This window comes from Anabrus simplex, chromosome 7, assembly GCF_040414725.1.
Source record: "Anabrus simplex isolate iqAnaSimp1 chromosome 7, ASM4041472v1, whole genome shotgun sequence".
NCBI lineage: Eukaryota > Metazoa > Arthropoda > Insecta > Orthoptera > Tettigoniidae > Anabrus > Anabrus simplex.
This window is the reverse complement of record NC_090271.1, coordinates 161286150-161309234: the sequence shown is the minus strand read 5'-3', so window position 1 is coordinate 161309234 and position 23085 is coordinate 161286150. Positions and strand designations below refer to the sequence as shown.

The following is a 23085-nucleotide window of genomic DNA, read 5'->3' as shown; positions in this document are numbered from 1 at the left end:
AAAAAAAAATTCACCATCAGAATGTTGGCTAACACGGCTGGAGAGGTGGTGGTGTACAATCCCTAACCACCAGGTTGCATCTCAAAAACCTAGGTTCAATTCCAAACTTCCCCACAGGGCCCATATGGAGTGAGGGCATATAATGCGGTTGATAGTGAACTCATCCATTGGATGGAGACATTAAGCCTTCAGCAGAGTCATTCATTTTATTCGACAGCTATTTTTAAAAGTTTTCTACATCTTGTATTAGTTTCAACAAACTGAAAAAATGGAAAGTTATAGGCTATGAGCCAACACTGTATTTCACCCTCTCCCTACCTTATAATGATTATAATCATGCACCATTTGTTAAGTCTTCAGTCTAGATGCTGGTTGGATCCTCAGTTATAGAGTAAGTGCAAAAACCGATGGTACTGCCACAATGAGGCATACAAGGCATGGTGAGGAGTGAGGTATTTTGCCATTGTTTTCCTCACTGGGCCAGAAAATGCTATTGCAGAATGACTGGCCCTATGATTAGAGGCAGACACACTAGCTGTGCTTTCATACTGTCACACCCATCTAACAGACAGGCTTTGGTGGAAGCTGCACGCTGCTCAACTCTGTGCCAAAAGACAGATGCATAACAGTCAGTGTTCTCCCCAGAAATTTTCGTCAGCTGGGTGGCAGGAATGAGTAGCCGGGTGGGGAATACTACGTAAAAAATTAATAATATCAGACAGGCAAACATTAACTGCAAAATCGGACTATTTTAGTGCTATTATAACGAACACGACATACAGAGTGTTTTGAACTGCTCGTTCATAATCATATAACATTGGGGCCTACCACTTGGTTGCTGTGGAGTGCCATACAGGTTTGTGACATCATGCAGAACTGAGCGCTCGCATGCGATTCCACATTAATCTAAACACCGCTCACCCATGACACTACTTGTCACGTCAAGCTAAATATCTGAACTCCGATGTAATTGATACAATTATGCTGACAATAATGAAGATTTAACATTCTAATAAGCAGTTTTACAGTATCTTCATTTTAATTTGGAGCACCCAATGACTCAAATATGCATTAATATTACGTAACTATATTTAAGTTATGTTAGCCGAGCAGTCTGTAAAAACAGTCCTAGGGAGAACACTGATACTGCATCCATCAAGAAATAGAAACAGGCTAACTTCACACACTACGCAACATATAACATGCAATATTACACTGAACACAGAAATATATACCATATTCTCCGGTAATATTCACTCCTCTATGCAAAATTGTTTTTGTAGTGGTTAAATATCATACTAGCATATCAAAGGCTTTTGGCAATGTGAGATGGGAAAGGGCTAAGATTGGAAACGTCGTGGGCCATGGCATTAATTACAGTACAGCCCCAGTATTTTCCTGGTGTGGAAATGAGAAAACACAGAAAACCATCTTCAGGTCTATTGACAGTGGGATTCATACCCACTATATGCCGAATACAGCCTTACAGTTAAGTCACCCAAAGTGCACGGCCAGTTCTCTCAGTCAAGAGGACTAACTAATTCCTTGACAAAAGATGGAATCCACAAATAAATGAAGCTAGTATAAAGCCAATCATCACATTCGATGGACTCATATCCAAGTGTCAGTGCATTAGCTCCATTCCCCGTCACACTGCAACATGCTTTCTCTCTACAAGCCAACTACTTAAATTTTTCTACCTAAAAATCTGCAATTCTGGTCATAGCCAAATCTTTACATAAAGAAGGCTAACCCAATCACATAATTTGACGACCCTAGCCCGCAAAAGTAATTTGTGGCATATGAATAAAATGAGGCGCTCAGTTCACGGCAATGCACGGCTCTATATCAATAGTTCAGTTACTAACCCACAGATACCACATGTATGCATTCTGAGATGGAGTTTAGACATGTAGCTTCGGTTATTTCCCTTGCTTCAGGTTATCACACACTTCCGGAACAAGGTGTTCATACTATTTCGCTCGTGTCAAGCAGATGAGTTTGTATTGATGAAGATGGAATTCAAAAGCTAACAGATAGTGTTTTAGAGAGTGATATTGAAGGCAGTGATGTTTGTGATGACAAAATAGACCCTGAAGGTCTTAGTTCAAATTCAAGCAATGCAAATAATACTGCTAATGACATAGAAAGTGATACAAATGAGTCGTATGCGCGAACAAACGTCTATGATGACGGTGGGCCAAGTCTTTCGAAACGAGTTCGTACCTCAGCATGGGCTAAATTAACTGCCTGGAGCTGGACAAAAAGTGACAATAACCCTGTTGTACATAAGTTTAGCGAATATAGTGGGGTTAATGATAACTTGTTGAAAAACTTTGATAGGCAGCCACTATCTGAACTCTCAGTTTTTGTGAGTACAAGAACCCATTGTTTGACAAAATATCTGACAAGACAAATGTGTATGCAGCAAGACAGTCAAGCAATCCTAACAGAAAAAAAGATGAAAGATGATGACAAATGGTTTGAGATTATACCAGACAAAATTAGGGTATATTTTGCGTTACTTATACCAATGTCGCAAGTGCGAAAATAAACGATTCAGTTATACTGGAGTAAAAAAAAAGGTGTGTATTGAGAATGTATCGAGGTGTAACACACTCAGCTTATACTTTCATTATCATGCATACAAAGTTTCAGAAAGGAATCTTTACTAATTGGTCTTGTATGATTTTCTAAATAATACTGTGCTGACGACTGCCATAGAGTGGCATTTAAATGTGATTTCTCAGTGAACTACTACAGTATTTAAATGTGATGCAAATGGGTAAAGATTTTAAAGATTTTTCACAACTCAGTATGCTAGACAGAGTTTTGATTAAAACAATTTCTAAGTGTAATATTTACAAAGTATAACATATTATCACCTTGGAACACACAATTAACATGCAGTTTAAGAAACTATGTCCTAAGTAAAGTTTAATGGAACAGGAGAAAAACCAACATGTGAAAAATCTGATGAAATATTCTACTCACCCACAGGATTGTTTATGACTTTTCTCAGAAGATGCTGTAACAGAAGAAGAAGGCTTCACTTGGTGGAATGAATGTTTGTGAGACGCAAGACTTATTAAACTTTTCTTAGATCCCTCCTGCCCTTCCAATAATCTACAACAACATAAAAAAATACAATAAATTAACAGCAATTATAATCAGTGTACAATTACACTACACCAAAACCACTAATGACCTCATTTTATGTTAAATGAATGATCGGAGCAATAAAGAAAACATTTATGTGCATAACCATCCATCTTCATTATATACTCTTATGTCCTATAGTATTCAGCCTGCAAGCCTCCATGAATTAACTAAGTACCTCTGCAATCCTCTATTTGCAACCAGTTCTGCTGTCTCAGTTAGCTCCACATCTCTTACTTCTAAATAATTAAAAATGAATCTACCATCCCTTTCATCTCTCTCCCTCTGATTCTCTTACCCTCATGTACGAGTCCATTATTCTCCTAGGTAATCTATCATTGCCATTTGCCTCACACGACCGCACAACCAGAGCTAGTTTATATGCACACCTTCTTCCGTCAAGTTCATTTCTAAGTTAATCTTTATCTTCTCATTCCAAGTACCTCCATGCCATTATTCTCACTTGACTGCACGAGCACACATTCTTCCTGCTTTCATGTCTATTACTTCAAACTCATAAATAATATATCCCAAGTCCACCCAGATTTCCCACCTCAACAGCAAAATTGGTCTGAAAAGAGACTGGTGTAAAGATAGCAGGACTTCATTCTAACGACATCGGTTTCAGTGACACCTCATCTGTAAAGCCCTATACAGACGGAGACATTTCTTACGCCAGAACTGGCGCAATCTGTTGTTACCATTTATTGTACAATGTACTGGCATAACGAATGGACGAGTGGTTAGTACTGCGATGAATCGTCCGCTAGGGGCAGCACCGTTACTATCTGAGGGTTGGTATCTGTAGTCGTAATATGGTTATGTTTAAGTAGTGTTGTTCTGTAAGGCAAAAACTTAAGTGTCTTGCAGTATTGTTAAGTGAAAGTGAATAGTGTGTGATTTGGTGATGTATTCATTTATTTTGTGTAAATATAGTGCCGAGTTTATAAAACTTACAAACATACCGAGGAGGAAAAAATACCTACTTGCTTTGTTCCAGGCTGTAAGTCTAGCTATAAAACTACTAAAGGTAAACACTTCTTCAAACTTCCTAAAAACGAAGCAGAATTTTGAAAATAGGAAGAGACGATTCCCAGAAAAGACAAAAAGCTTTCTCATATGTGTTATGTGTGCGATTCACATTTTTCTGACAAAAATATTGTTAAATCAGATTCATTTGTAATACAAGGCGAACAGGCAGAAATTCCTAGAGATAGATGGATAATGAAAACTGGCGCTGTCCCTTATATATTCCCCAATTTGCCACAATATCTCACGAAATAAACAAACAAACAAACAAACAAAAACAGATAAACTCAGAAGGATTTGAAGACAGTGAACCGACAGAAATGTTCACTAGTGAATTAAATATCCTAATAGTATTAAATACTTCGACACCAGCAGAGGCTCTTTATAAAGATTCAATAGGGCATCAAACCTTAATAAAATGGAGAGATAACCTCAGTGGGAAGAATAATACTTTTGCTTCAGAAAGAACTCTTGGATCCCTAAGAGTAACAATTGAGAGCATCATACAGGTGTCCGAGTATTTATGGAATAATGGATTCCGATATGTGCTCACAGCAAAATTTAATTAAGATCCACTAGAACGACACTTTGGTATACTATGCTCATTAAGTTGTGATGTCCACCCTTCAACAATAGATTTTCTGAATTTACACATGTTGCAGTCTATTTATATCCCAACCAAACTTGCTCTGTCATCGGGTAGTAATTGTGAGCCCAAATATGAACTGATATTGACTTCATTTGTCAATCAAATGAGAACACTAGCTAAGAAGACAGGAGAGACAAATAAGGCTGTAGTACAAAAAAAAAAAAAGGCAAGCACTAGACTTCTCTGAGAACACGGATGACCTCTTACCGGACTGGGAGAACAATTTAGGCCTAATTAACAGTGATAGCCGCAGTCTTGTAAAGGAGTGTTTGATTTATTATCTAGGAGGATATTATAATACGCAATGTATCCAAGGTCACAAAATGTCATAAATGTGTCAGCCTGCTTCACGGAAAGCCTACAGAAGAAATACTTGCCACAGCCCTCACATTTATTAGGGGCTATAGAAATAAATACAGTATTGACAGCACTTTCCTCACCCATCCTTCAAAAGCAGTTTATAATGTGTTCGTGCAAGTTGAAAGTGTAGTAGAACAAAAACTCTCCTGTTAACATAGTCTATGGGGCGATATATTTTACGAGTGTTTGGACAGTTTGCACAGTATCACTATTAATTCGAAAGAATTAGGATGCTGCGATGACCAAGTTGTAGACATCATTCCTAAACTTGTGTTACATTATATGAAGTGTCGATTTTATTTAGTAACAAGACAGATGAGAAAGGAACTGAAATCTTCTAAGACCACAAAATCTACCCAGAAGCTGTCTAAACTATCTGACAACTAACTTCTGGAATGGTAAGCAAAAGCATAATATATTGCATACAATAATTGTCTTTTATTTGTATGCTGACTTGTAAGCTCAAGCTCACTTACTGCTGGAAGAGTGGCCTAGCAGAGGAACCAATGAACTAGGGGAGAAATCTACTTGCTATGGTACCGGTATGCCTTCTGTCGATAGCACATGAACACACGATACCTTAAATGGTACAAATTCTGTCAGAAAAATGGCTGATGGTGAAATTGAGGCGGTGCTAGCTGCCGTACAAGCTGTTATTTTTGTGGTAATTTTGCGATGCCACCGAAGAAGAAAATTACGCTAGTTGAATAGAAGATGGTGGACAAAACCATGGATATTATGGTGAGACGAAGATAGACATGAATTACATAGTCTCTTAAATCGTGAATGGAGGACAGAGGACACGGATTCCTACAAGAGCTTTTTGAGGATGAATGAACAGGCTTTCAACAAACTGTTACAATTAGTTGGGCCCAAACTCACAAAGCAAAATACAGTCATGCAAAAAAGTATTTCTGCTTCACGGAGGTAAGTACCAGAAAATTCTGATTGATTGAAATGTGTTTCCTTGTAATATAACATCGCCATTTATTGTATGATTATCTTTATACACTGATGTTCATAAAAGCCAGAACACCTTGAAAGACTAGATATAGGAAGTTCATATTCACAAGACATGTGTGTTCTGACGAAATGATTAGCATTTGAACCATGTCGGCCCTCAGGTTCAAGGTCCACATCGATATCTTGGCGCACCACCACCAACTGGTAAAATGTGCCTGTGGCTCTCGTTGTAGCTATAAACCGAAGGTAATGGATCAGTGTGGCTTGAGCAGACGTGCAGGATGCCTCGCAGATGTATGCAAGAACCGTACCATCAAATGAGTGAGTTTGTAAGAGGGCGCATTATTGGCATGATAGAATGTGAAGCATCCATACGGAAAATTGCTGTTCGTGTGGATTAAAGTGTGTCGGCAGTGTAACGGGCATGTACAGAATGGTTCACAGAAGGCCGTAGAACACGGCGAGATGGGTCTGGTCATACCACCCAGACCACCCCCAAGAAAATTGACACCTCATCCGAATGGCATTGCAGGACAGATCTGCGTCCTCCTCGGCTCTGGTGAAACAGTGGAACAATGTAAAACATCATACACTATCAGGAGTGACAATCCGTTGCCGTTTATTACGGTCTGGGTTACCGGCGTGTTGTCCGCTTCTCTGCCTACCTTTGACTAATGTGCATAAACATGCTAGACTGCAATGGTGTCCGGAACGATGTCAGTGGGACAGGAATGGCAGCAGATAGTGTTTTTGGATGAATCCAGGTTTTGTTTGTTTGAAAATGATGGCCACATTTTGGTTCGCCACAGACAGGGGGAGAGGCATTACAATGACTGCATACGAACAAGACATACAGCACCAACTCAAGGTCTTATGGTGTGGGGTGCTATTGGGTACAACCACAAATCACAGCTGGTTCATATCCAGGGGGTTGTGACCAGTTTGACCTACGTGAATGACATCCTGCGACCTGCAGTCATACCCTCTCAACACGATACCCCAGGCGCCATATTTCAGCAGGACAATGCACGAGCACATGTTGCTGCACGAACACGTGCCTTCTTGTTATCACAGGATGTCGCCGATCAAAAATGTGTAGAATATAGTGAAACGATGGGTGCGGCGCTGTGACCCAATGCCAAGCACCAAAGATGAACTGTAGAACGAGGTGAATGCAGCATGGGTGACTATACCCCAAGACGCCATTCACGCCTTATACACATCAAAGCCATCCTGTATGGAACAAGTTATCAGTACCCATGGAGGGCCCAGTGCCTACTAGGCAACAAGACATATGCTGAACCTAGGTGACTGAAATGCTAACATACTAATGAACATGTCCTGTGAATATGAACTTCCTATCTCTAGTCTTTCAAGGTGTTCTGTGTAGATGAGTGTAGGTTGTTTCTTACTCTCCGATTTTTAGCAAGAGGAGAGAGTTAAAGGAATTTGATGTTCTTGTTTTGAATTCCTGTAAGTACAATCTCTACAATTATTCCCGAGAATGTGTGCAGCAATTTACCACAGGTTGAAGGAAATGTACGTGAAGGTATGCCCGTATTTTAAAATTAAAAACTTAGTATGGTTTAAGTTACATTTTATGTGTTTATCTGATATTTTCATGGTAATATTATATTTCTTTTCTCTAGTTCCCAGAAACAGAAAATGAATGGAGGCAAATATCACGACAGTTTGAAGAATTATGGAACTTTCTGAACTGTCTTGGTGCTTTAGACGCAAAGCATATAGAATTCCGAACACCGAGAAGTATGGGCTCTTATTTCTATAATTACAAGGGGGGGAAATATAGCATTATTTTGCTTGCACTTGTAGATGCACAATACAGATTTATTTTTGTGGATGTAGGTTATAATGGCAGGATAAGTGATGGAGGTGTATTAAAAGAACAGTCTGCTTTACTACATTGTTACCCACAACACAGTCTGACTCATCGGCTGAATGGTCAGCGTACTGGCCTTCGGTTCAGAGGGTCCTGGGTTCGATTCCCGGCCAGGTCGGAGATTTTAACCTTCATTGCTTAATTCCAATGGTTCGGGGGCTGGGTGTTTGTGCTGTCCCCAACATCCCTGCAACTCACATAACACATAACACTATCCTCCACCACAATAACACGCAGTTACCTATACATGGCAGATGCCGCCCACCCTCATCGGCGGGTCTGCCTTACAAGGGCTGCACCCAGCTAGAAATAGCCACATGAAAAAAGAAAGAAAAAAAAAAAAACCACAATACAAACAATTTCCCTCCTCCAGAAACATTACCTGGATCTGAAACTGCAACACCTTACACAATAGTTGCAGATGATGCCTTCCCATTGTATGAACACATCATGAAACCGTACAAGGGCAATCTTACTCAACAACAGAAAGTATTCAATTATCATTTAAGTAGGGCAAGAAGAATGTCCAAAAATGCATTTGGAGTATTGTCTAACCATTTAAGAATTTTAATGAAAAAAATGCAACTTCCAGTTGAAACTGTAGAACCTTGTCTGCATATGCACTGCATAATTTTTTATTGGAAACATGTGGTAACAAGCATGTGGGACAGTTGGAAAAGGAAGATACAGATAAATGTGTCATTACTCCAGAAGAATGGAACAATGGTCTTATGAGGGTTGAAAGATCTAAAGTAGGTGTACACAGATCAGTACGTGAAGCTCGTGAAATAAGGGATATACTCCAAAGATATTTTAATACTGCTGGATTTGTCCCATGACAATGGGAATCTATTAAAAGATGTAAATACTGATAGGCCTACTATACATAGTGTAAAAATGTAAACCTTTTTGATTACTAGGGACCTAAAAATTCGCATCTGCGATAAATGCAAATTTTTTAATCTTGTACTGAATCCATACCTATGGTATTTCTAATGTGGAATAAAATAATTTTTACGCATAAATAGAAATGCTACAAACTGCTCTCGTGCTGTTTTAGAAGCTCTGAGCAGTTATAGTGTACCATATGATGTAGTTAAAATGTTTGTTAGTGACAGAGCCCCCGTACATGACCCGGTGTTATGAAATATTAAGTGTGGTCATAGGGGATCATTTAATGCATGTACAGTGCTGGGCACATATGATCAGCTTGGTTGGCAATAACTGGGTCGCAGTGATGACCGATTTAAATCATGTAGTTGCGATGATAAAGTCTGCATTTTTGAACACAAGAAAGCGAAAATATAATTATTTACAATTCTTAACATCACAGTATGGTGCTTCAAAGGAAGAAAAGCTTTTCCATACACCTATCATAACCCGATGGAATAGCTGGTTTCAGACTGTCTTCTATTTGAGTGCTTACTTTACGGATGTTGTTACATTTTTCAAGATGTCTGACATGAAAGACATCAACAACTGTGATATTAAGTACCTGACTGATCTGAGTGACCGAGAAGTGAATAGGCTTCACTCCCACATGGTTTTTGTCACAGATCATGCAGCTGGATTGGTTGACCTCCTTACTGAACTTGAAGGGTCTCTGTATCCTACCTCTCATTCCCTTCACCCCAAACTGCATAACCTTGATGACAGTTTTACCTTCATTCGTGAGGGGAATTTTTCTGCGGCAACTAATGATGCTTTGATTAAGCTCACTCCTCTACAGCAGGCTGCATGTAGAGACATATTTGTCAAAGCTGCTCGTTCTTCACAGTGCAAGCTAGCCACATTGAAAGCTAAAGATCCCAACCATAAACATTTTGTGTCAATTTCTCAAGCTTTGTATAAAATAAAAAATAAAAAAAATAAAAAAATTTGAATAACACTGATAAATTAGATGAGCTCGAGAAATTGTTTGGAGTAACCGATCTCTCACGAAACGATATCTGGTCTGGTTACTGTTCTCTGAAACATGCAATTCAAACCCAGATGAAAGAAAGTGAAAAATGTGATGTCATGCTTGCATTAACTGCAGTTCGGACAGAGTTCAGCATATTTGCTAAATACTGTCTTGAGTTGCTGTGGACCCCAACGAACAATGTAGATAGCGAGCGCGTGTTGTCTCATTACAACACAGTGGTTACAGACAAACGGTGCAATTTGAAAAAAGGCAATGGCGATGTACTGACAATGCTTTCGTTTGAACAATGAATTTGTATCATGCGTGAACCAAGGACAATAATTGCACTTCATAAACTTGGAATCATTAAAATAATACCATGCAATTATTTTAACTTTGTAAATAGATGCTAATTTTGGAAAAAATAGATGCTAATTTTTCTGGTCCCTATTGATTACAAAACCAAGAAAATGTTGGTTGGATGTGTGATTTTAACAAAGTTTAGTCTAAATTGTAAAAGCGATATACTATAAAACAAAAATATTACTTGTAAGATTATGTTATTTTTGGAAATCAGTTATTTCTGACAATTTTCTCTACTCGTTTTCTCTCTCCTGTAGGTCCTCTTCCTGTATGCAGAGCAATATATCTGAAATCTGCCTTTTTGCTTTTAAAACCAATTTCTTCTTTTTTATACTTTTCAGTGTTACGGAGACTAGTTCCCCTAGGACATCCAGGTCATTTTTTACTTCTTTAGTTTTTCTTACATTCTCAAGAATGTTGTGTGCTTTGTTAAGAATTTTTGTTTCTTGCACAATTGTGTCTCTGTCTCTTTCTCTCTCCTTTTTTTTTTTTAAGTTGCTCCACTGGTGGATGGAGTGCTGTTAGTTGATGGAGAAATACTGGCAATGGTTACAGGCTGCAGATGTTCATTTGTATCTTCAGGAACCAGGCATTCTTCAATCACAGAGGAGTCTTCAAAATCAAAATCAGGAGAAACGGTCTGAGACTGAGACTCGTTCTAAAACGAAAAGGAATGTGTTAACATGCTTTTTATGCTTTCTCCTGTATTATTATTTACAGCACGTATTTTGATTTGAAACAATAATGAGGCTAGATCTACAACTGCTTGTGATGACTTCAGCCATTATGCACTAGTGCGTATACGGTCATGTCTTCAACAGCTGCGGGGCCGACAAAATTTCCCTATCGCAATGTCTCCCAATTTGAACAAGTGTGTCTTTTAACCTCATAAAAATAATAAACTATTTAACAATATCAAACAGTTTTGACAATTGTATGCTGGCTATTTGACGCCCTTTGGCGACCTGCACATCTGCATGTGAGATGATGATAACGAGGTAGGGAGAGGATGAACCCCAGTGTTGGGATATAGCCTACTCCTGTCAGATAACACCACGGAGTCTGCTCAAGGCTTAAAGTCCCCATCCAATGGACAAATCACCATCAGCAGTGTCATATGCCCTCACTCCATATCAACACTGTGGAGAATTGAATCCAGGCTTTTGGCACACAATCTAGTGATTATAAATTGTATACCACCACCTCTCTTACCTTGCCGACCAACATTCTCAGAGTAAAACTTTTTCCACCAACAGGACTGGAACTGGCTAATATGGTGTCAGACCATAACGACTTCATGTGTTAAAAAATAAAAAAAGTAAATAAATAATGATGATAAGATCAAAAAAACTAGGTGGTTTTACTTTATCAACTTTCTGAATATCATTAATTCACAGCAGATGGAACAAGACAGTGAAGTTCATGAGGTATAGAAAAAAAAATTAGACTTACTTGACATGGAATCAGTGGAATGTCCACAAAAAAACATAAAACTGAAATTACTGACATTACTGAGAAATAGTCAGTCATGGAAGATACTGAAAAGCAGTGAATCTCCATCATCATCATCATCATCATCATATACTAAAGGCAAAGTCTTGCCACTGTAACTAATCGCCTCTCTCTTCATTTCCTTGCAGTCCCTGTACTTCATCACATTCTTCAGTCCTTTGAAGTATGATTTGCTGGGTCTTCCTCTCCCTTTTTTCCCAGCATTTCTCCTTAAAAAATATTTGTAAGAAATTACCATGTCTCATCAGGTGGCCTACAAGTTTTTCTTTCCTCCTTTCCATCTCTTTAATGAGCGACAAAATTCACTGACCTCTTCTAAAACTTGATGGTTTGATTTCCTATTGTTCTAGTGATCCTCCTCAATATCCACATCTCCACTGCTTCTAGTCAAGCTTTCTTTTCTTTTCCAACTATCCAGCTTTCACACCCATACAATAACACAGTCTATGTACAAAGAATTTTTGAAAGCCTTACTTGCCTCAAAACTCATGTGCCTGCTAGATAATAGGCTATATTTTCTTGTTTGCAAAGATTGTTTAGCCAGTGCTATAATAATTATTTATTTCAGAAGCACATTATCTTCAGTGATAATGCTTCCCAAACAACAGAACCATACTCTCCCGTAAAATTTGGAAGGACAGGAAAGTAAGTAATGATTGTAGAGATCATTTTTCTAACCAACGTCGAGAAAGAAGTGTACAAATTATCTGTTAAGTCAGCAGTCTGGAGGTAGGCTGGATCCTCAAAATGCAACACAAAGGTTATGCAGTTATAGCAAAACTGCAACAACTGATGGTGGTGCTAAAATGAGGTGTACAATGCATAAAGAACGAGTGAGGTGGTTTGCCACTGCCTTCCTCACTAGGCTAGAAAGAGTGATTGGAGCAAGACTGACCCCATGAGAAGTACAGTATCTATCTTAAAATTCAAACTCAATGGTAGTGCTCTTAATGTCATTACTAGAGCCCGGAACTTAGGCAAAATGCCTTTTTTTTATCTGACTGGATATATTGAATAATCAGATAGAGATAAATATGTTTTCATGCATTTAGGAAGTGTAGGGACAATTTTTATTTTGCCTTTTTCACCTATTTTGCTTCTGTTGCCTATTTTAAGATTTAAAGCCTTTTTGCCTTTTTTGATCATTATGCATTTTTTTCTGCGATTTACACATTTTAAAAAGCACATAATGAATTTCCAAACATCGAAGACAAAAAAGATTGCACAAATTAAATTACATATTGCCGTCACAAATATTATTTAGAATATTGTTCCCTGTAAATCGTTTATTTGTTTTCAGGGATTCGAAAGCTTATTTCCTCAACCCATTCATTTAACCTCTGTAAATAGCAGAACCTTCATTAGTTAAAGGAATACACAAGCATAATGAATACCAGGAAAGAGAGAGGATGAGGAAATTACGTCTCTTCTCCTTCCTCAAACCCCTTTTTCTGTGCCAATGCGTAATTACCTGGTATTCCCGATTTCAAAATAATAAGATAATGCAGAGGAAGGGAGGAAATGACTTCTGTCTAACAGATCAAACATAAAAAAAGCTGTTAGTCTACTGTTGAACTTGTTAAAGGCAACTCGGGTGTTCGCACCGACTTATTTATCATGCCTAAATTTTCATCACTGCGTGGTAAATTACATGGCTATGTTCGCAAATTCGGTTCGGATACACTTTCTACTGATGGAGCTATATTACTCTGGCTGGATGGAATACGGCATGATGATGTCCTACTTTTTGTCACAGATGCGGCACCTTACATGAAAAAAAAGCAGTTACAGCCTTGAAAGTCCTCTTTCCTAAAATGCTCCACCTCACATGTCTAGCCCATGGACTGCACAGCATTGCTGAAAAGATAAGAAGTTTGTATCATCCCGTGGATAAGTTAGTATCGAATACCAAGAGAAATCTTCCTAAAATCACTCTCCCGAATCCGGGTTTTCAAGGACGTGGCACCAGAGCTCTCTTTGCCTCCACAGCCAGTTCTCACCAGATGGGGAACCTGGACCTCATCAGTCATATATTACAGCAACAATTTGGACAAGGTACGTGAGGTACTTCATGCCATATCAGTAGACGATGTTGCTTGAGTTTGCGAGGTAAAAACGTCGTTGGACCATGAAGAGCTCAGCAATGATCTGGCATTTATAACAGCACATTATAGTGTGATACCGGAAGCAATCTTGAAGTTGGAGAAAAGATATGATTCGCTGGTATCATCTTTGGCGATCTTCGAAGATGCAGTAAATCAACAGCTGCAAGCACCAGGAGAGAAAGGAAGCAATGTTAGTGAAAAGTGTAAATGGGTTCTGAGTGCTAATGTGGACACTGAAAAAATGAAGAACATTCGTGATGTTCTGAAAGGTGAAAATTCTGTTTTAACTGGCATGTGTCCTTCCGAAATAGCTTGTTTCAAATTTATGCCAATCACTTCAGTGGATGTAGAACGTTCCTTTTCCATGATGAAAAACATTATTTCTGTCAAGCGTCTGTCTATGACAGTTGATACTTTGAAAAAGCACCTTGTTGTTGCTTGTAACCAAAGAAAGTAAGAGTAAGTACGCTAATTATATGATAAATTGATAATAAAGAAATGAATGAGTATTTAAAATATACATATTTTCGTTAATAATGAGTGAGATTCCTCTTTGCTTTCACTACTAATAAATGCCTATTTTGATTGCAGTACTGCCTATTTTCAGTATTTCAAGTGCCTTTTTGCCTGCCCATTTTAAATGCGTAACTTCCGGGCTCTAGTCATTACTCACCAGCACACACACTTCAACAGCTTCCATACTTTTTTTTTTTTTGATAGTTGTTTTACGTCGCACCGACACAGACAGATCTTATGGCGACGAAGGGACAGGAAAGGCCTAGGAATGGGAAGAAAGCAGCCGTGGCCTTAATTAAGGTACAGCCCCAGCATTTGCCTGGTGTGAAAATGGGAAACCATGGAAAACCATCTTCAGGGCAGCCGACAGGCTTCCATACTATCACAGCCATAAATGAGACTGAGATTTCAGTGGAAAATACAGTCTGCTCTGGCCTATGTCAAGAGACAGATACAAAAATATTGCAATCATCAAGAAATAGCAACAACCTCACTATACCACTACCAGCATTTAAATTACATGAAAGAAATACAGAAAACAAGTTCATATCAACTTAAGCCAATCTCATGAACTTCAACATGATGTTAAACAAATTTACCAGTGAAGACAGTTTCTGCAATACTGGAAAGAATATATCTCCCATCTTTAGCTGTATTTAATATATAGAAAAAGTACATTCTGATTTTTAAAAACTGTGTTTCTTAACTGTTTCAAGTTGTTAAGGTGATCAATTTCAAAGCGTATCCAGTGCAGTTGATTCTGGCGTTCTGTTTGACAGAAGTCCACCAAAGTTTTGCGCCCACTTGCCAACGGTCTTTGTTCTGTAAATAAAGATAACAATGTATTAATCAGACAGTTCTCTATTTATAAAAAAAAAAAAAAAAAACTTTTTTTTTGCTAGTAGGTGAACACTGCACAAACATACTGAAGGCTGCCATTAATGCTTTCACGGCCCGTACTTATAGACATGATATTGTATAGGCTTTTGGGCTTGTGCCGTGTCAAGAAAAGAAGGTGAAATTCTTAACGTTTCGCAGAAAACTGTGCTCTGCGTCCTCAGAAGAATTCTCGACTGTCCACAAGAAAGGCTTCTTAAAAAATGACACTTTTGAATTCGGAACATTATAATAGAAGTAGAAGTGTAAATGGTACGTTCATTCACCACCAGGTGGCCCCCCAGGACGTGGCACAACGCTAGCATTCGAAGCGGAAGCTGACCGAACTATCACAATCAGAATAAGCGGTTCACATAACGTGTTAAGAATTTACGTAGGTAGTTCCCTTCCCTGCCCCTTCACTATTGTTATTTCATCTCGGTGTTTTTTCCAAATTCGTACGTTCCTCGTCACCAGATGTTTAATTCCAGGCTTATGTCTATGTCTTACACCTGTCATATGTTACGCAAACACTGCTATGTGAACCACTTAGTCTGATTGTGATAGTTCGGTCAGCTTCCGCTTTGAACGCTAGCGTTGTGCCACGTCCTGGGGGCCACCTGGTGGTGAATGAACGTACCATTTACACTTCTACTTCTATTATAACGTTCCAAATTCAAAAGTGTCATTGTTTAAGAAGCCCTTGTCATAGACAGTCGAGAATTCTTCTGAGGACGCAGAGCACAGTTTTCTGCGAAACGTTAAGAATTTCACCTTATTTTCTTGACACGGCACAAGCCCAAAAGCCTATACAATATCATGTCTATACTGAAGGCTTTCAATGATGCAAGGATGGGGAAGTGATATGACTGGGAGGGTAGTGTCCATGGCTTTACTTAAGGTGCAGCCCCAGCATTTGCCTGCTATGTATGAGAAAGCAAGATATGCTTGCTATCACTATGTTGAACCATGATGTCCTTGGATTCCTTTTACAATAAAGAAAGTAATGTTGGTGAAAAATATAACCAAGAAAACAGAAAATCAAAATCTGCCAAGGTCTATTGGAGGAAAAGGATAAAGTTGCTTCCCTGTGTAATTTCACAAGATGAATTCAATGCTGATATTATTTTTCATCAAAATATGCTTGATTTCATTTAAAATGATGGGTGAAAATCAGTTCAATATCTGCTAGATCCAAATGTCTTGTCACCATTGTTCATTTCAAGAACTGTCAAATTCATTCAGCCAATTAGGTGTACAATTGTACTACCCAGCAGTCCTCTGTTACAGTGAGCTGTGAACATCATCAGCTTCAAAACTGTGATCTTAAATAGAAAAAAATGTTGTAAGAATTTGTGCTGATGAAATGCAGCATAAAATAAAAGTGCTACGATAAATATGGAATTTTCATGACCGCATTGTACACGAAATAAACTTCGACATGTATTAGGCTGTATTCAGTACATATAGTACAAACTGAAGATATGATAGATAAGTACAAAACAAAAACGTCTTTGTATCTAGTTTATTTTAACCTATATTCTTCATGATTTCTTACTGTTAGCTGAAGATGGTCCCTTAAGGATCAAAACATGTTCTAACATTAAAAAACTATTTATTGTAACAAAACAGTTTGACAATTGTAATGAATAGATGGACCTGTTTAAAAAGTTCCTTTCAAAAATGTTTGTCACAAAAAATTGTAGACTGGTATTAAAACTCAACTTTTCCCAAATATCTTGGCCCCCATGCATTCAAGTGGAAAATTGGCAACTGGCAATGAGTCCCATGAAAAAGAAATATTTTCTTCCATACTCAGAAAATGCACATTATTCAAACTTATTCAATTTATTTTCAATCTTTATATTGTACCCTTGAAAATTGGTTATTGGTCTGTATGGAAAGAATATTTTATTACTGGGGTGGAACAATGCATAAAATTATCATTTAGGAAGGAGAGTTCAACTCTGCACTGTCTCTGCTAGCCAGCACCAGAACAGGTTTTCCCCCGCCGTGCAAGCAAGTCTGGGTTTTTTGTTGTGCCTTGTTGTAGACCTCAGCTGAGTAGCACGTGGACACGAATTTTACCAGACCAAAAGCGATCAATACTTTGAGATTTTGACGTCATGATATTTAACCAATTGGATCACAAGGTTAGCCCGATTGCTAAATCTCAGCCAATAAAATTCAACTGACAAACACACCTACGTCTTGAAGAAATAAATACCCATGTATCTGGGGAAATTTGCGCTTTTTTGTCTTCGGCTTTCTACGTGAATAATTGCTTCGTACAAGTACTCGTCGTCATGTTATAAGAGCACATGTATAATTGGAGACGGCATATACGATATTAAAAATTATAAGCATTCATTTGATGAAGGATGATATTATTTCTGCTTCTGAGGAAATTTTGAGATACGGAAAATATTGGAAACGCCGCAGTTCAGATTTCCTTAATTTTACAAATCTGAGGAACTTTTAAAGTACGTAAAAACTGTGCCAACTTGGAGAATCAAGTGTGTGTTGGGAACTATTACTAAAACAAACATTTTAGAAGACGGAAGATCACTAGCAGTCCTGAATTATTTCGGAAGAATGGAACTTCAACATTACGACGGAGTTTGTAACTGTCCTAAGTCTTCGCCTGCTGCAGCCATGTGTAATTAAAATGTGAGGCATAATTCAGCCCAGGGGAGAATAATATCCGAGATGAAGTCCGGTTAAATATTCACTGATCATCAACCGAGTCCAGAAGCCAAGTCTACTACAGCTAAGATTTTAAATTATATTTTTCTCTATTTTCTGTTGTAATAATTATGTAGACGTAGTCCTTGCTTGAATATTTGAGATCATTTCTAATAGTCTTTGTAGTTAGAAATTTCACTCTTCTTTCTATGGTGTTGGTAGGTTTGATGTGTGTGTGAGTGTATTTGGGACCTGTATTTCATTCTATTTGAGTGAGTGCTTCGTGACATGTTCTCACTGTCCCATAATAAGTCGAGGAAAGTGTTAAAAGTATTTGACCTACGCGATAACATTTATTAATTTATTAAATAATTTTGGAATAATTTTTGAATTATTTGGGACAGAATATCGACGTGTTCTGTGAATTTAGGATTTTTCCTTGATGTTTTTGTGGTTTATCATAGTTTCGAGATAGGATAGAGTCATCTATGATTTCATTAAACCCTAGCCTACGATGACGCGACCGCGCGCGTATAATAATAATAATAATAATAATAATAATAATAATAATAATAATAATAATAATAATTAACCTTATTATGGTCTAATAGAATGTTTAAAGGTCATGAGTGTAATTATTACTGTGCTTATAAGTGATTAATGTGTGCTATATTGAAGTAGATGTAGGCCTGGAATATTGGTCGTGACTTGAATGTTCACAAATTTTGCATTTACTGTTGTGTGGTATTTTTGAGACTTGTAAATGGATCTTGAGATAGGATTTTATTTATGTGTCCATTACATGAGTCATTTAAGGAAGAGAGTATGTCTTTGAACATAACTTCTTCTTATGCAGCACATATTGATCGATAATTTGAGAAAATAGGAGATTAAAAATAACGAAGGTGTGACTCATAGACCGTATGCGCGAATGCTTATTTATGACTGTAGGCAATTCTATGGAATTTTAAATGATGATTTCTACCGAAAATTTATCCTGGAACATCGTTGTGGAATCTATTTCGTTGAAGAAGTGATAATCCTGTTACAATCACACGCCAGACGATCGCAATGGTAGCCTTTATCTGATATCGTCATCGGGAAAACTCTCATATTTCAAATAATTTTAAAAAATAAAAATCAAGAGATAGGTTTCGATAAATCTATTTGATAATACTACCGGAAACCTAAGCTTGAATGTGAGATGGATGAATGATTGATATTTTGTAAATGGTGATATTTCGTCATGATATGTGTACGCAGTGCGCGTAATGTTTTTCGATTTCTTGTTGTTTTGTGGCGAGCATATTTGGCTCAATTATAAATGATGATGATAAAATAAGACAGATTAGGATCTTTGCTTCGAGAAAAAAATACTTAAGCAAGGATCACGTCAATGAACTAAGCTCACGAAATGTAAAACGTTTAACCTTAAACAGTGAGAATTTTAAGTCTTTATTGTAAGTTGTGCACAACACTAGGTCAAATAACTCGAGATTGGAAATATAAGGAGTTGAATATAGGACTTCAAAGTAATTTAATTAAATAATTTGAAGCATAAATAATTCATCAGAATGATATTTAATTAATAGAAATGATTATTTGATTTTTCATGAGAGGTGAAAGTTTGATTCATTTAAGAGTAAATAGCAGAATATTGTTAATTTAAATAATGATATGAAAAATCAGATTTTTGATATTTTGAGATAGGATTTTCTCAGATAATAAGTTAATTAATTTTCTAATACGATTTAATAAAACTCAGTTTCGTATCTTTGCAGAGTGCAATTTAATGAAGAATTGTGGGTGAATTCCAACAGGGAATAAAATTAAATATTTTTATTCAAGATTTTGGAAATATTAATTGAATTTTGGAAAGTGCTAATTAATTTTAATAAATGTTAAAACCCATTTTTTGTGTTTTCATTTGTCGTCAGTCCTTACGTTGTCCCTGTCCTCAATAATTTTTGCGTTGCCTGTAAGTGAACGTTCCGCCTCTGGGACTCTTGCTTACTGACTGAGCTGCCCGGTAAAACGGGGGCAATATCAAGTGGCACTGTTTCTATTTTCTTCATATCAACATTAATTTTTTCAACCTCTCTCAATATTATTTGACTGGGCGATTGGCCGTGCGGTTAGGAGCACGCAATTGTGAGCTTGCATCTGTGAGATAGTGGGTTCGAACCCCACTGTAGCCAGCCCTGAAGATGGTTTTCCGTGGTTTCCCATTTTCACACCGGGCTGTACCTTAATTAAGGCCACGGCCGCTTCTTTCCCATTCCTAGACCTTTCCTATCCCATCGTCGCCATAAGACCTATCTGTGTTGGTGCAACGTAAAACAAACAGCAAAAAAAATATATATATTATTTGAAAGTTGCAATAAAGAGCCAGTGAAGTTGACCGATGTATATTTAATGGATCACAATAGCCAAAAGAATCCTAACGATACACAGATCTTCATTGAGTTGAGGTATTCTCCCATCTACATTAATGCTTCAAAAAACCCTTCAAATCCCAGAACCCGTTCCTTTGCAGAAGGGCACACCATAACTTACAAAAGCACAGTACAGAATATGTGCTGCAATGACTTTGGAACAGCAGTGTATTATTTACAAAGATAATTTATTGGAAAGTGCTACTTGCGTTGTGAGAAAGAAAGGACTGAATACTTTTTGAGAGCTCAGTGTTAAGTGAAGTGATAAAATAGTACTCAAAAAAAAATGTTTTGCATATTCTGGTTTAGTGCACTTTTCATTTAGTTATACGTATGTACAGTACATTATACATTGAGTTATTTATTTACTTAATGTAAGCCTCCATGGCTCAAGTGGCAGCCTCTCACCGCTGGGTTCCATTGTTCAAATCCCAGTCACTCCATGTGAGATTTGTGCCGGACAAAGTGGACTGTCAAAATTTGAATGAAGGTTCCACTTATTCAATACTAAATATATGTCGTACAAGATATTAGTTTATAACATGTTATTTATTTATTCATAGTACTGGTTTTGACACGTAAGAGTGTCATATACATTCAGCAATCCTCTCTGTCAGCATGAAAGGAAGGAGGAATGGAGGCGATATAAAAATGCAAGAGGCATCAACAGTATTGTCAATTACAATGGGTTAAAGAAATGTACAGTGAAACCTTATTAACATGTTTTCTCGCTTATAATTTGGTTACACGGATTTTTCGATTTCTCGAAGCAAACATTTCCTCCCTTGAAGCAAAAAATACTCTGTAACTCGAATGTTGTGCAACATTAACTGTGCATTTGTGGTTTGTGAGGAACAGTTAACAAGTAAAGAAAGGTTTACAGTGATGCTGGGAGCTAATATGACAGGAACTGAAAAACTAAAACTTCTAATGATCGGAAAATCATCGAAGCCTCGCTGTTGCTCGGGTGTGAATTAATTACTGGTCACGTAATCACACCTTTAGCTTTACAACTCACACCAATTATGAGTGTAGGTTACGTTAAATCACAATCACAGTGCTATACCCTCTAGAATTATGTTGTCATGTAACATCGGTGGCAATTAATACGTGGTTTCAATGAGACACAGTATCAAGAAAACAACACGATGTTTTATAGTCAAATTAGCACATATTTGCATCGCACAGCATGTCTGCACGGTATATAAGTCGCATTACCTAAAATATTAAGAGTCCAAACCAGTTATTTCAATATTAGTTTTGTTAAGTTACATACAGTATGGAGCTTGTTTCAGCGTTAAAATGCTTGCATTGTTTTTAAAATGGCATTGATATGCCCAGACGTCACTAAAGAAGCACTAATTCACTCGACAATAGCCCGTAATCCATTTTAGATTACAAATAAACACCTGCGTAACAGTAAAATCCTGTTATTGTTACATTTTATGATATTCCACGGGAAAAGGTAGTGAGCATTGTGCTATCCATACCAGTGTTAGAGGGGGACTCAACAGGGTGAGACATAGGTAACCTGATGTTATCACAGCTGAATTCTCATAACATACCAATTGAAAACTGTGTGGCTTTCTGCTCCGACAGTGCTCCTGTTATGATAGGACACAAAAGTGGGATTTCAGCAGTTCTGAAGGAAGTTCAGCCAGATATTGCCATCATAGATTGCATTTGCCACCTGATTAATCTAGCAGCTGAAAAAGGTGCTGGAAGATTACCACTTAAAGTGGATGAGATCCTTGTTGATATATTTTATTTCTTAGAGAAGAGTGTCAGAAGGAAAGAACGCCTTCAGAAATTTCAGAACATGCACAATAAAGAGGTAAATAAAATTCTGAAGCATGTATGTACTAGGTGGTTATCTTTAGGCGGATGTTTGGATAGACTACTGGACCAGTGGGATCCGCTTCTTTCTCTCTTCAAGGAGGAAGTAATATTATGTACCCAAAACATTTCCACAAGCTTGACATCTTTCAGAACACCTAGAGTTGAACAAAGTGGATCCAAAGAGTATCAGAAGAAGAGAATTCTTGATTCTGCTACTACACATGCCCCTAATAGAATAGCATATTCTTCCAAATGTGACAAACCCATTCTATAAAGTAAGACTTCTGCTACAACACGTGAGGAAAAATGGATGTTCCTATTCTGAAACTTGAACAAGGCCTTTTGCACTCTCCTTCATGTGACTGTTCCTGTATTTGACAAATTCAGTGTTGCCTTTTAGACGTCTTCCCCACAAGTTCACATCTTATTAGAACTTCTAATGGATTTGCTAAAGCAGTTTTTCACCAAGTTTGTTAAGCCCAAAATTGTGAAAAGCTCCTCGTTGCTTGAAGTTGCTTACAACTTGATTCAAAATCAAAGAAGTGATGATATGAGTTAGTTATTGGCATTCAGACTTCGAACATAGTGAATGATCTCCAGGATACAGATAAATCCCTTTTCTTTTCATCAGTGAAAAATTACTTTTGTACTTCCTGTGACTACATCAACAAGTTTCCACTCAAGGATGATGTGTTAAAGCATGCTCTAGTTGCTAGGTTAGACAAAATTGAAGATGCACAGTTTTCTTCCATTAGTTTTTTCTTGGAAAAGTTTGCTATGATGTTATGCAA

General features: G+C 37.6%; 1 protein-coding gene across 1 annotated transcript in view; it reads right to left on the bottom strand.

The window, feature by feature from the left end:
* LOC136877752 (uncharacterized) overlaps positions 1-23085 on the bottom strand; it is a 68735-nt gene that overhangs the window by 22069 nt on the left and 23581 nt on the right. Inside the window, exons 3-4 of the mRNA XM_067151959.2 lie at positions 15167-15281; positions 2995-3126 (exon numbers count right to left, since the gene is read on the bottom strand). Of these exons, the coding sequence (XP_067008060.2) occupies positions 2995-3126; positions 15167-15281 (247 nt within the window). The remainder of the gene's footprint in view (positions 1-2994; positions 3127-15166; positions 15282-23085) is intronic.